The sequence below is a fragment of the Varroa destructor genome, unplaced genomic scaffold (assembly GCF_002443255.2).
Source record: "Varroa destructor unplaced genomic scaffold, Vdes_3.0 BEIS01000007.1, whole genome shotgun sequence".
NCBI lineage: Eukaryota > Metazoa > Arthropoda > Arachnida > Mesostigmata > Varroidae > Varroa > Varroa destructor.
The window spans coordinates 22894573-22910253 of record NW_019211460.1 but is presented as its reverse complement, the minus strand read 5'-3'; the positions used below and the strand labels follow the sequence as shown (position 1 = coordinate 22910253).

The window sequence follows — 15681 nt, the reverse complement described above, 5'->3', positions numbered from 1 at the left end:
ATCATTATACTAGGTATTAACTTAGCCAGCTAATTTCATCGGATTGCAACATTGGGACTGTAAGTGACCATTGACGCACATACAAGAAGGAGTAACATTAAGCGCTCATGTATTTTGTATTCAAACGTACGCTATATTTAGCCACATTATTTCTGCTCATCTATGTTAATTATATGGCTATAAAAAGCTAACGGTATTTATTGAAAAATGACTCAAACTACATACATAAATGGGTACATAGATAGAGAATAACATATGCAATATAAATGCATATCAGGACAGAAGAAGACCTATGTATAAGCCAAAGCAGCCACTATGGAGTAGTTGGGCTACCGAAACTTTGTGTCCTCCCCGCCGCTTGGAAAACCTATCGCCTGGAACCATCGCTGCTGGGAGCATCGCTGCCGGGAGCAGACTTCCCGCCATTAACCACACGGCGAACGAGCGCCCGTAGCGAGTCTCGCCGAAAATTCGATATTAATGGGTAGAGCCCCGACTCACAACTATCATCATCATACGGTTACCACTACAGCTTTCGTCGCCGACATCGTCAAAGGACGAAACACGACACCGCTGGCATACTTCGTCAGCGGAAGCGCGCGGGTCTCCGGTAGAGGCCTCTGCTGCACTGTGTCCTCTTTCTTCGCCAGGGGCTGCGGTGCCAGACGTAGGGGTAACAATGTGCCTGCTTGAAGCTCCCCTTTGCATGGACATCTTTCCCGCAGTTGGTTGACATTTTCCATATTTTCATGTAGATGCAGAAACCTTCTCCGTGTTCAGACGCTCGGCGGGACTTCGGCCTACTCAAAGCCAATCCTCTAGCCTAAAAAAGGAGCCAGCAAACTTGGGCAAAACGTGACAGACAAAGAAAGAGGCAATGATGACGAATACGTCATACAGGCACGTCATATATCTTTAGCTAGTGCGTATCGGGCATTAATTTTTTTAATAGGCCGCTTTTATTAATAGCAGGACATAGATGGCGGAGCTTAGATCGTGTCTATTTTATTGTTACCTAACTTCTGTCGTTGTTCCGTTTGGTATCGTACATATTAAATAGCGGTACGCATTTTATTAGCTTGTATTTAGGCCCATACTACAGCGTTGATTATGTGTGACAGTCGCTTTTTATAAGAGCTAGGATAACGTGGCAACAATGTATACGCTGGGTGCATAATGTAAAAACGTGCAAATATATAAATTATATAATGTGGCGGGTTATACAGTTCGACCGAATACTTAGGTTGCAAGCGAAAGATTCATCCAGAGGAGTGCGAGTGAGTTATGTTTACCACAAGCTACGTCATTTGCTGGCGACCCTGTCAAAAATCAAGGAGCCCTGTAAGCGCTGATCTATTTCGACGATGATTTTTTTCGGAGTCGTGTACTATACAATATATATATATATATATATATATGTGTGCCTAGGCCTGAGTTAATCACTTGAAAATTAACGTTGCCGATTGGGTGTTTTGGGAGATTCAGAGTAAATAGCTTGGTTTTTTGCCAATTTTTCCAGTTGGTCGTTCACCGATGCATCTGCCAGTCATGGTATTCATTCACGGCGAGTCATTTGAATGGAACTCGGGGAACTCGTTCGATGGAACAGTTCTTGCGAGCCACGGCAACGTCGTGGTTATTACGCTCAACTATCGTTTAGGCATCTTTGGTAAGTACTATCGAAGGGTATGTCCTTTTAAGGGATGAAGACATGCTTGTATTTGAAATAGGATCTTTCATTAATAAATAGCAACGATATAGTGTATACTAATAATAGTAGTAAGTCGGTTTATTAGTAATTTCCACCTTTACACCCGTGAGAAAAATTTCACAGTTCCATTATGGTCGAAAACAAACTCTATATTGTGGAGGTTTTCCAGAGGGAGCTCAAACTTACGGCTAGATCTAATATAATCACACTGTAAATGTAGTGCTAACGGTTTAAGCTCTTTCTTCTACTTGAATGTGAGTTTCGGCGTCAAGATGATCGTGCCAACCATTCGTTTCCGGAGATCTGACTGAAATTATGTAAACTAAATCCCTAAATCTAAAGTATTTATAAAATGTAACGTAACTGGAAGTATAAACGAATGGTATAGAACTGGAACAACGTAGAATTCCTGTTCTGTCGTGTATTTTTCCAATGTATTTACCGGAACTCCAACCCACATTCATATGCATCAAAATGCAAGTCCTCTTTAACAAGTTCAAGGTATTATCATTACTTTAAAGTTTATTGAGATTCTCCGCCCGGTCTCGCGAACGCCAGTACTCTAATTTCTAGCCGCGCTCTGAGGTCCAGGACGCCCTGCAGTAACTTCATTGAGTGCAACGGGTCTTGGTGATTAAGAATTGGCGAAATTAAAAGCGGGAGTGTTCTATGCTTATTTCATATTTCCGAAACATCAGATTACACTACGACCATTCTCTAGTAAATACTACTAGCGACTAAAAGTTTGATACTAATTTAAGTAAAGTCTGTCATGTGAGGTCGTTAGCGTCGCCTTTCGAACTTTTCAATCGCTATTAGAAAAATCGCACGCTCCCAAATGAACAACCTTTGCTTGGCGCGTGCCTCATAAACCGAGGCCAGGTAGATCTACATATGTGAAGAACAGCCCATTTAATAAGATATAACCCTTTATGAAACCTCTCCACCTAGTCATTTTGCGATGAGCGTATATTACGTAGTGTATTTTAGTTGTATGTGTGTTGGAGAGTGGAAAAAACGAAACGAAGCGCAAATAATTTTATCTGGCACTTTAGGCTGGTGTCAGAACAACACCAAGCTTTATGCGGAGGTAAGAGAGATTCGTACTTATATGAATATAATTAAAGTATTTCACGGTTGAAATTTTTGAATCCGCGGTGACGGTCCCACTGGAAATTCTAAAACTTGCCGTTACATTCACTCTAGAATAACTGACAGCAAATATAGGTGCGATATATGTGGAGTCGTGCTACCTACCAGTGTCAATAGGGAAGCTGGGGCGCTAGTCGCTCCACAAGGTTCGAGAAAATGCCTAGAACATACATCTTTTTCGGCCTCGTATTCTTCCTGCAGAATGAAGCCACCTGGGTGTAGGGAAAAACACTACGGTACACAATACCATGAACGACTCGATATTTCTTCAAGCTATTGACGGTAAACATGGTAATGCCATATCGCTCACGCAGTATATCTGATCTAAGTGACTTCAGATCTCTATCAGACAGAAGGCATAACAAAAAACACTGAAGCGGCTATCGTTCTAACAACGAGAACAACGTACGATCATCTTAACATGCGTTGAATATTCCCTCTTCATCATGAGCCGAGGCAAACAGGTCAATAGGGGCAAGTCGAAAGAAAATCCGATCTAATGACAAACTACTCAACCTTACAAGTTCGCTTCAGTGTGAAGTCTTCTAAGAATATGTTCCTATTAGTGACGCTACTACTGCCGCCTCTGTTCTCGTTTGTGCCACCTCCGTCGTTTTTAACGATAAAGTACAGGCGCATGACCTCTTCTGCGTTTAAGGATATCGTACGGCGCTACGACAGCAGAAACGCACACGCATCAGCCAATACACACATGGTATGTGATATTTATACAAGGAAACAGGCTGCATTGCCAGTGCAAGTACCTGGATCGTCTTAGCCGGCCACATATTTACAAGAACCTCTCACTGGCAATTGGGATCCGATCCGATACGCAGCCTAGAGTTTTAGCCAGGACAGCCATTTCTTTTCCAAGCATCGAGACCATCAAAGGTACCTCAGGGAGCTTCTTTAGCCGAGATCGACTTTTCTGATAATGCACTTACATTCCTTCTCTTTCCCTCCCCTGTTCTCTGAGGCAGCAAAGCCCTCTTGCATATACATGCGTACAGAAACAGACGCGTCCTTTGGCGAATAAATGCGTATAACCTTAACCCAGACATATTGCCACAACTGCTCGATGCAGTAGTTTGTGACACTACTAAGGGATGGTCGGTAATTAGCCTGCCTATGCTACTTCTGCATTGTGAAGCGGGCAATGGGCTCTAATCCCAATGAAGGCCAGTCCGGTTGATGAATGTCTGGATAGCAGCTTGTATAAGCAGGCGTTATACGGGCGTGTGAAATAGAAGGGGCTCTAAAATGTCAGAATACCTGAATAAGAAAGCGCTCTGGAAAAAAATGGCAGGCAGCTAGACAAGAGGCGTATTGGCACGTATGCGGACGGATTTTGCACGCTCTATACAGACCCAGCCCAATTAAACCGTGCTCTCCTTCTCTCACGACTCATCTACTGTCTATAAGATGAAAAAATCAATTGCATACTACATTCGATATAAGGATCTTCGATGTGCGGCGGTAGGTCACTTGCTTTCTACTGTCTGACATAGGGGTATAAGCAACGAGAGGTCGCTTATGAAGCGTGAACTAACAGCAGATGTGTTTTGCCAGCACGAGATCATGACCAGCCTTTGTTTGTTACTGTGCAGTTATTCAGCGACAATATGTAGGCAAAAAATCTGTCTAAATATATGTATGTAGTGGTATGTCTCTTCCATTTAAACTGTCACATTTTTTAGGTTTTTTACAAACAAAAGTAAGTCAATATATTTCAGATATAACCGATTGCACGCGTGCTCCGAGACTTGAAGTGTTTGAAATTAGAGATTAATTAACTCAGTGATTAATTAAGCCTAGGCCCAGATATTATGCGAATTAGTGAGGACAACTGCTGCAGGAAACGTTCTTGCGTGTATTGAATCGTTCTCCTCGGCATCAGTAGTCAACCCGTCAGTAAGAAAGATGTTCTTGTTCTAAACAAATTGTTTAACAAACATTTTTAGTATTCCAAAATGACACCCGTGGCTTTGATGAACCCTACTTTTCAGTCGTAGGCAGCATTTCATATAGAAATCAAGCAACGTAGAATCAGAAATATTTTGGCCACTAGCAGATCTATTTTGGAAAACAAGCGTTATAAGTTTAAATTTATCCCTAGTTCCGCGTTTGCCCTTACTGTCCAGACAATCAGTGCCAGCACGACAAAGACATATTGGATTTCATTTGACTGTTGTTTCTATGCTTTTACAAGTCTTCATTCTTGCGCAGGCCATTAGAGTACCAGGAAACGACTGAGTGTTTTGTGATTCGTACTCCATTAATTCCACCACGAGCGCCCTGCGGCATCGGTGAGTGACGACTCTTATGGCTACCGAGTTGGAACGCGTTAAAAGAATCGGCACCTGGCAAACAAGACTTAGATCCATCGTCACGTGTAGAATCTGCTGTGAGCCGTCGACGCTGCGTAGGACAAATCGACCGCCGTCTCAATTCAACCAACAGCATACACAGTCATACAGAGAACAACACAAGCTTTAGAGGGTGTGCCGAGCAATCTCAAACGTAAGTTCCAGTCGAATTCGGGGTCGATGTACAAACTGAGGTTCAGTGGGAGCAGTATCGGGACGCCGGCCGGCGAGAAAGTGATGCGACTCCTAAAAGAAGGAAGCGGTTTTGCCAAGCCATTGCCGATGGCTCTGGGCAGCCAGGCCCTGCTCCTTTAACTTTCGTTCGCCTCGCCATGTTCTCTCTCTCTCTCTCTATGTCTCTCTATTTCGTCCCACTGCATTCCGATCCGGTCTTGATAGTTAGCTACGACAGCGACACCAGCTGCGTCAGCGAGCAGGCAGACGTGCTTCTGCCTCTGAGACTACCATGGGAATAGATAATACAGAAAAGTGCCTTTATTGGCTTTGATACACGAGAAAGACGAGCACAAAGAAACTTCCCATAGAGACGGGAAGAAAGCTTTCCTACCACCGACAGCGTCAACGCGCCGCTGTGAGCACTAGCATGACTGCGAACGGAGGTGGTGAGGGAAGGTGACTCCTTCCAACAAATATCCGACCACAGCGGGACGAGTTCTACGAAGCCGAGATGAGAGCCAATTAGTGAGAACCACCAAGTGCGTGGGGCTCGTGCACGATACAGGACGAGTGGAAGGACAACTTTTGTCAGAGAAGCCAATTCGATTCGCAAACTCTGTTCCAATGAACGAACAACACGATAGGGGAACGGGCAACGAGTACCTATGAGGATGAATCGTATAGGAATTGATTGAGCGGTGCGTGAGGCTAGTGTGCGTCGGTAACGATCGTGGAGACAACTTATTAAACAGAGAGAACACGACAGAGATTAGAGGAGAAAGCGTTACAAATAGAAAGCGCAATTCTGAATTTAAAGAAGCTGAAGCTAAATAAGCATGTACTGCGAACATCCAGGAGTGATAAAGGAAGCTGCATTTTAATTTGCTTAATTGAATTGAGCAGCATTGCGACATTAGTAGCCGTTGCTGCTTACGGTTGATCAGCAGTGGCAACTGCCGCGCCATTATCGTTAACCATCTTTCCTGCGTCGCTGCTGAGGAGTGCGATGCTATAAGTAACAAAGATCGCACTGGTAATAGCAGCATAACTGTGTACGGTGATGCTAAAGTGATTGGAGAGCTTCAAATTAAGCGAAGCTTCGGAGGAGGAGAAGACCGGGACGGGACGGCCTGAATTAATATACCTAAGCCTATGCTACCTGGATATGGCAACGCATATCTTGTTCAAACAGTCCTAACCTTGCCTGTACCTTTAAACCACTTACAACTCGACATCTCGCCACAACAAAAGTGTTCTGCAACAGCAAAACTGCTACATGTATAGCGTGAAATTCCGTGTTGTGTACCCTTTGGACATACACAAAATCAACGTATGTCGGTCGGCGCTTTTAGTTGTTCGTACTACTGCTGTTGCCACTCCCAAGGTTATAGGTCTGATACACCTGAGACGTGGTCTGAGTAATTAATATGGTACAATTTCATGCTTGCTAATTTTTTTGTAGGTTTTCTACCTCCCCTGGAAAGCGGCAGAGGAGGTAACAACGGCCTGTTAGACGTTGTCGCAGCTCTTCATTGGGTGGCTAGTAACGTGGCCGAGTTCGGAGGCGATGCACGCAATGTTACGGTATTCGGGCACGGTCACGGAGCGGCCCTCGTTAACCTGTTGATGTTAACTCCAATGGCAAGAGGTACGTTTACTTGTCTCTCTGTTTGCCCTGTAGCTAAGGCATCTGGAAAATTATTGATTTGTCCTAAATCATCAAACTTCAAATCAATAGTATCTTGTTAGATATTATATGTACGCCAAATCTTGCTGCTACTGTTACGTAGCATGTCTCTTCAGCGTGTTCATAACTCGTGCAAGCGGTTACAAGCACGCTAACGCTGCCGGGCGGCCCCCCGGCAGCGTTAGCGTGCACTCGCGACGGTGGCTGAATGTCTGTGTCGAGGGTTGAGGATGCTGAGAAGGGCTTTAGGTCCTCAACATGTAATTTTTGCCTATAGCGCAAGGGTAATTAAGACTTCCGCTTTAGTCCTCGTTCATTTCAAACTAGTGCTCGGTTTCTCCCTTTTCCTCTTCGTAGTGCTAAGTAGTATGCTAAGCGGTGAACTTATTGTTTCCATTGCTGTCGACCTCGGTTTCCGGGTTGAGTCTGTCAACTAACTGCTCTAAGGTTGCTTTCGTCGTTTGTTACTTCCACAGGCTTATTCCAGCGAGCTGTGCTGATGTCCGGATCAGCGCTAAGCCCATGGGCAATTGCAAGGGATGCGGGGAAATACAGCCGCCGTATTGGCCAAGCGCTCGATTGTCCCGTTGACGACTCAAGGGCACTCGTTGACTGTCTAAAAACAAAGTAAGTTTGATTCTAATAGTAATTTCTCTCCTTTAAGCTGGTGTGATAGACATTTTAATGTTTTTTTACTGCTTTAAGAACACCGCAGAAACAATTATCATTATTATTCCGTTTGCTTTTGTTTTATTGCCCCTCAACGTAGACCCGCATCAGAAATTGTCAGTGTGGACATCCGAGCTCCTGAACATCATTCAGCCTTTGGCCCCTGTGTGGATGGAATCGTGGTGGCCAGAGAGCCTCACGTTCTCATGGAAGAGCACGCGATGGCGCAGTTCAAATCTTATGACGTTATGTTCGGCGTTACCAGCATAGAGGTAATGTATACATGTATCTATTGCATAAGTAGTAGTATTTGTGTATGCTACGTATGTAAATCAGTTTTGTACTGCCAGACATTAGCCTTTCGTGGTATTAAAGAGGGGCATGAAAAGCTTGTTTGTAACGACGTGCAAGTGCATCCGTGCACCGCATCTATCCAAAATAACTTTTGCATAGTTTAAAATCAATATTTTACTTCAGCCCTGGTCAGTTAAAATACATATTATATGCCATAAAAGGTGAAGTTTTTTTACTTGGTGGACAATAATAATAATAGATGATTATAAACTACTTTCATTACTATAATTTCTGTATAGCAAGCAGAAGCCTGTATCGATCGACACTTGAAGTGTTTGTTTTTCGTCGTTCATATGCTTAAGCAAAAAAATTAATCAGAACAAAATATAGGACATGTTTGATATATTGGAGAGGGGCATGCGCTGCTTTTTTTAGAAGCCTAGCCATAAATAAATGGGAGGAAACTGTATACGTACATATTTAGCCCATATACTTACGCTCTGTACTTCTAGTAAACAGTATATGTGGCCGGGGTGCGATGCTGTCGCAATTCGTCACTCTCACAATGTAGTTCTACAAGTCTAGGAAGAGGTCGGGTATAACTGCCTCTCATCCGCGTTAATTTTACGATGAATCCATCTATCCTACACTATTTGCCATCTCCGTTTGCAATATGTTTCCGTTCAGGCTGGACAATTAAAACTCTGCGTACTCCGCTCATCATTATTATCACCGGAAAGCGCATCACCGCTACTATTAGCAGCAATATCCGAATCAGCGTCGCCATTACCTCCAAAAATAATCCAAACCAACAAGCAACTAGTATCTAGCCCAACTCACGCAAAGGACACGACAGAATCCCACTAGTCATCAGTCATTGCTACGACGCGGCCATCCCAAAGCACGCGCTCCACTGCGACAAGGGCAGCTGCTGGTACCATTACTTGGCCGTTATTTCTTGTAAGCTGCCCTCCGCATCTTTTTCTTCTCGAGCAAAGTCGTCACTGGCTTCGATGATTACTGTCCATACGGCTGCTGTTGCTGGCGCCGCTGCCATGAAATCCATGCCTGGTTCCACTGGGAAATGTTGCCGAAGACCCCGATAGGGCCTGACCGTATTCACCCATCGGGGTGGTAGCGGGTACCGCTCTAGCAGCTCGCCTCGTCGTCCCAGATCCCCTTTCCGTTGGTTAACTGTCAGACTCATACGCCATTAAATGACCACCAATTCCTGCTGCTACACATCCCTACTGTAAAGAAACGGGGCAGAGAAAGAGAAGGGGCAACGGAGGTCAGACGGTCGTTTCATCGTTGTGGTGTCCCAACTGCTCCAACCATTTGAGAACCGTAGAGTTCGACACAACTAACCGGTGTCCAACAACAGCGCAGTACAGTGTAGACCACCATGCAAATGGGGAGGCTTTGTGGCAACGTTGAGGTCGTCGGTTGTCGGAACTTAATTATCTTGGTGAGTCCTGAAAGTGAATTTGCTCCATTCTCTCTCTCTGTCTCTCTCTTTGTCTTTTTTGACTGATCTCACAGCTCACCTCATTTTTCGGCTGTTGTCTGAGGCGGATAGATAGAAAGAAGAAGGCGAAGGACTCTGTTGACTTCGTCAGCGTTTGGCGGCCATTGTAACTACCGCCATCACCGTTGTAGACAGTGGCCAGACCACAGCTACAGCTCTGCCGTCTTAGCATAGCCCGCTGAGATTAATAATAATATAATTATAATAGACGCTGCAAGCTGAACAGGCGGCAGGGGTCTCTGCCGACCACGACCACTGTCTTCTTGGGTTAGAAGAGGAGGCCAAAAAGGAGCAAGTGACAAGTAAGTATTGAGGAAATATGGCCTAAAAAAAGGACATGTCCTTCTTGGTGGGGGAAGAATGGACGAGCAAAGAGTAAAGGAAATACCAGTGCAAGTACCATCGGTGTCGCTTGAAGAAAAAACAAGAGGACACCACTGTTTTGTTAGTTGATAATTGATGAACATACGCTGGTCGCCGGCCAGCAGCGAACTGGACGTCCGCCGTTAACACAGCGTTGTGAACGTAGTAGGGGACGCTACCGTTGGCCCTAAAACGCTTGCCTGAGGGTTCGAATGACAGTTTCAGCTGTGGGACCTCCGATAGCCGTATCTAATCTGCCTGGGCAATTTCGTCGTTAGTGAGGGTGTCATGGAGACTCACTGAGAAATCTACAAACATAGGTATGACAAGCGAGCTCTTACTGATAGTTGCAGCTGGCCAGACTGCACAAGCTATATTATTATATAATATATTCAATGCGTGCGGCCCAGCCCTGATATTCTTTTGTGGTGCTGGGAGGAAGCTAGGTAGGTTTAATAGTCGAAAGAAATTGGCTGAGAATACTTATGGATAGGACATTGGTGAACTAAATTCGGAGACTGGTTTCAACAGTCGGGCTAATCAATAGAGATACCATGAAGTTGCCCCCACACTCTGTATAACCAAGAGCAACGGAAGAAAGCCGATTGCCCAGAGTAGAGTTCGCCGAAGACTGCTTTCACCAAGATGAAAACCGAACGACCTACCCAGAACTGTACGGCAGCAACCGTAGTTTAAGTTGAAGAAAAAAACCATTTAGAGAAGCGCCAATCTAGAAAAGCGTGGCAATTCAATTAAATCAACCTGCTCACTGGGATGAGAAGAGAATAGATAGACTAGAAATAGGCTCTGTTCATGCGGCAACGGATAACATAGTAAAATGCTGATGATCGCTTGTGATGGGCCGACCACGTAAATTAATTTCTATCAACAATAAATTTCCTACAGGAGAAACTAGTTTCGACCTATTTAGTAAAATAACTAGGTTATCTTGTCTTATCTCTATATCTAGGTTATCTTATCTCGTGACCGAGCATATTTTTCAAAGTTTTTCACCTGAACGCACTTAGAGCAGGTTACTAAGACACATGCATCCCTTGTTATTGAATAGATCGTCGCGTTAAGCTTTTGTGTAGGCATGTCAACGCGCTATTAAGCGCCTGAGAACGCCCAAACAGTTTACGATGTCTTACGGTTTGTTGTGTATCGTTTGCTTGATCCGTTAAAACGCATCATTGAGACAAGTAGATTGAGACGATCCCAGAAGATACGGAAAGGGACAATTTTTGCTGGTTGCAATAAATTTGATGGACAACAGGTACATGGACGTGAGTAGCAAGCTAGTATTTATGTTAATAGAATTGCGCTTGTTTCCGAAAAAAAGTTTTCCAAATATTTACAGAACGATTTGCAAATAAAAAAAAATACGTACAAAAAGAAAAACATTTAAGTTATAACAAAACAAAGCCGTCCTCCAGAAGTCCACCAACGACCCAAAGGCCAAAAGCAAAATCCAGCTCCAAGTGTATGGTCAACAGTTATGTTAAAGTACTTGTAAATAATTCCATACGATGTTACCCCTATGGAAACTTAGTACGGAACACAGAATGCTACTGATTTGGCTTGTTCGCGTATTCAATCGGCCGTAATCGGCAGCTCTATTCCAGCTCATTTTTATAGAACTAATTTATCAGGTCGATGAATATTTTTGGAATGGGAAAAGTGCTGCATTAGTTGAAAAGGTGCGCCTGGTTAAGACTCAAACGGAACCATTAAATGATATATTAATTCTGTATGATACGATAATAACAACACCCCCATTAGGAAATAAAATCGACCTTGAAACGAGTACTTCTAGGCGAAGTTAAGTGAAGTCGAAGCTACATCACCTGACTACTTTGATTCTCTCGCATTTAGTCTGTCTTCGAAGGGTCGAGCTAAATTTTGTATGGACGTGCACAGCCATACGTTTACTTCCTCTATTGCAAACAGTACGACCCTTAACCTAATAATACCAATATAGATTACCAAAACTAAGACAGTAACAGTTGTTCGTTAGTCAGAGACTCAAGCTAACCATAGCGAAATTTGTATTATAACAGGCGTACTTCTTCATCGCTGCTTCGGAAGAAAAGTACGGTATCGAAATCGACCGTCGGGACCGAATATTGCGAACTCTTATACGGAACCTTTTTAGCTTTCATCAGCAGGAAATTCTTCTGACGGTTGTCAATGAATATACTGACTGGACGAGACCATTCCAACATCCACTCAGCATACTCGACGGTAGGACGATGAGTGCACCTTGATGATAGGCTGCCTCTTAGAAGAAGAACAATGTCCCACTTCTTTTGGATACTTACGCAAACCCATATGTACAGTATAGAATAGTTTCAACATTGACCTAAATATGGCTTCATAATTCTCTAGTAGTTGTAATTATTCGTAGAGCCTGATCCCAAATTACTCTGCTTTTTATCTATCTATTCAGTTTAATGCTATAACCCAGAATACCCATTAAATAACTCCTTAACTGCGCAAATATGTCTTCTCGTACATAATGGACCTATTATCACTGACGATGACTAGTAATCAATGCAGAGAACAAGTGGCCTATCGACCTGTGTCGGCCTGTTCACAGTATTGACATGGTAACTCATGGCAAACGCAGGCAAACTATAAATTGATGACCTCTGCTTTGAGTAAACAATTTCTATGCTTTGAACAATTTTTGAAGTATACTATTTTAGGCGTCGTTAATGAGTAAGCGGTAAAGGGCGTAGTCTATACTTTATGCCCGTATATGACACTACGTATTTGAAGTTGTCATGTAAATAGTAATCGTTCTCATGTGCTACTCCTTCTTTTTCCAATTTTTTCGTTAACTGATGGTCGAGTGGTACTTGGTGTTGAAAAGCTTCTTCTTTGCCACGCAGGTATATCGTGCTTGTTCTGTTTGGACCTTTTTTGGATCCCTTTGGACGAGAATCATTACTAATAAGTTTATCTTTGCTTCGATTGTGTTCCAACTCTAGCAGAAGCTTAATTTCCAAGCCCCTCTCTCACTCTGCCCGAAAATCTGTCTGCATACCAAATCGACGCTCAGAGTAAAATTTTTTTATCCACATGAAACGCAACGGTAACAACCTTGTCGCCCAAAAGGACGACCGTTCAATGGTAAACCGCATCTAGCCTGAAGCTGAAACCAGAACGGCCACTACCTATTTAACTTCAATATACTACTAAAAGGATATCTTAGCCGTTCAAAACAAAACCAATCCTGTCGCATAGACCCATTGTTGCTTAATTTAACTCACTTTAGCTATTTTTTGGCAACATCGACAATTATATAGCTATACATATATACCAGGTGCATAGCGTAGCACATTTTGCACAATGGGCGAAAGTATATCGAGCTAAACTTGGTTTCGAAGTACTCCAAATGTAGAATTATTTTGTGAGTAATTTTTACTTCTTGAGAATCGTTATAGAACTCTACATAGATCTGCCCGATTATATAAGTTTCATTGGTATTCGCTAGAAGGCCGACATACCATCTCGAAGACGAAAATATTAAACGTGATTTTGTTGCCTTAATAGCCCTTAGCTAGTTACTGTCCTACACTTATTCCTCGCTATTGAAGTCGCAACAGGTTTATGTCGCCTTATTCCTTGCTAATAATAATTAGCAATAAAAAAAATTACTTGTATGCATAGGGATGTCACACGCCTTGTGTTGGAACACGAATAGGGGACATTATAAGAAATAAGGGGTAAATCTAAACCCACAAAGGATATTTTTTTATTTAAATTTGCACAGTAACTATTTTAGCTGAAGCGACCCTTTTTTAACATGAATCGAATTTAGCTCGCCCCAGTTGATATCGACCCATTTACGTACGGTTCTGTTTCATCTAGGGACGATATTTACAATACACACACAATTTACATCGGTGGATTACGGTTAACTATGGAGGCGACATAGCCAGAGTGGAAAGTACTCACTACTTTTCGGTTCATATCGATAAATCCCAACGGATATAACAGTGGCGTCGCAATCCGACTTTTACCCAATGCTTCGTGTTGATTTCAGGTACGGCGGAGATTCTTGGCGATGCATTGGTGGTTGCTCCACTAATACGAGCGGCAAAACTTCACGCAAAGGTAGCAAAAAACTCATTTGTCTATCTTTTTGGGTACATGACCGAGCAGGGTGATTATCCGAATCGGGTCGGTGCTGTGCATGGCGAAGATCTTGCGTATCTATTTGGAGCCCCACTTATGCCACTAGTCAGCCACTTTAAGAGTAACTTTAGTAAAAACGAACAGGCCCTCTCCGAGGCGTTTATTAGCTACTGGAGTAACTTTGCGCGAGTTGGGTAAGTTGAGCGTATTGCAATTTCGTTGTAATTATTATAGTAGTCGATGTCTTTTTCTCGTGAAATTAAACTCAACAAAGTATAGTACTTCACAACTCAGATTTCACGGACCTAGCGCAACATTTGCATGCCGTTTTTATTTAAGATTTTTTACCCGCCCTGCTTCTAGAAGTTCGTAGAACAACAGCAGTGTCTGGATATCTCGAGGAAATCGACCCTGAGATCGAAATCGTACTTTTTTTTATCAGAAATTGCCACAGCTTGGTAATCCTTGATTCTTAAATTCAAGAGCTTTATAAGAAATAAACAATAACTAGCCAATTTTTTATTAATCCTATCAATCCCGACTAATAAATCCCAACTACGATATTTCGAGCTATATTTTTGCTCAAGTTTTATAGACTAGCATTTTTGTCCCCTACAAAAGGTACCGAGTCGCAAAAAAAGTAGCTGGACTCGCAAAACGGACAGTTTCAAAGATACGTAAATGTAGTATAAGAACATTTTTGTCTTTGACAAATCTAACTGGTCTATAGAGTTATTTTGGAATTAGAGGACGTCGTTGCCAAAAACTATAGACACTCATTGGCTATTTTTTTGGTCCTATCCCTGGTCATTCACTATAACATTTTCATGGTTCTATTATATCGCGACAAGCGGGACCAACATTTATAGTTGTGTCCCGAATCAAGCCCGAACTGGATTATAAAATTTCTCAAATGCTGTTGTTATTATTGACTAGGTATAAACTTCAGACTATGTTATATGCCTAAAATTTCCATACAAGTTTCAGCATCGACTACACCAAAACTTTTGTTCACTTTTTGAGGCCTTCCCATATTCATAGAAGATTCAAGTTACGCATAACATTACAACTTCTATAGATGCGTCGATTGAAAACTTCTCTACACCTTCATTTGTACAGACCATGATATAGAACGCTCCAAAACGTTCTACAAATGCCTCTAAGGGTAGATTCTGTAGAGAACCGCTCTGTTTTATAACGTGCACATTGCGTCAAATTTATGCATGTGGACGTCATGAACAGCTATCATTGGAAATGTCCCAAACCGCGTGGAATTGTCGTGCAACGATAGAAAGCACCAGTTTAGCTGATCACGATGCCGTCAAGCGAGCGACCTACCAACACTAGTCACTGTAGTAGACGACAGCTATGCCATCTGAACCAAGTATAAAACACTACTTGCAAGTTCTTAGGGAGTGAATTTCAGCATCGAACGGCAAGGAGGGCCAAGTTACGCGACACCCCTCGTAATGTTACGCTGTCAGACTAACGTCAATAGATTGTACGGAATAAGCTTGCTGCTATGAAGCAGCTATATATAACACGCACTTACGGCCCACACACTTTTCCCTACACCTTATTCCAATAGCAG

The 15681-nt window shown here is 42.8% G+C and overlaps 1 protein-coding gene across 3 annotated transcripts in view; it reads left to right on the top strand.

The window, feature by feature from the left end:
* Window positions 1-15681, top strand: part of LOC111254033 (neuroligin-4, Y-linked-like) — a 65896-nt gene that overhangs the window by 31838 nt on the left and 18377 nt on the right. For 2 of the 3 annotated variants that reach the window (XM_022814464.2, XM_086974550.1), the window contains exons 2-7: window positions 1520-1669; window positions 6869-7054; window positions 7570-7720; window positions 7863-8034; window positions 12008-12191; window positions 13999-14284. In XM_022814464.2, coding sequence (XP_022670199.1) covers window positions 1520-1669; window positions 6869-7054; window positions 7570-7720; window positions 7863-8034; window positions 12008-12191; window positions 13999-14284 — 1129 coding nt within the window. The remainder of the gene's footprint in view (window positions 1-1519; window positions 1670-6868; window positions 7055-7569; window positions 7721-7862; window positions 8035-12007; window positions 12192-13998; window positions 14285-15681) is intronic. The other variant, XM_086974549.1, reaches the window with a different exon arrangement.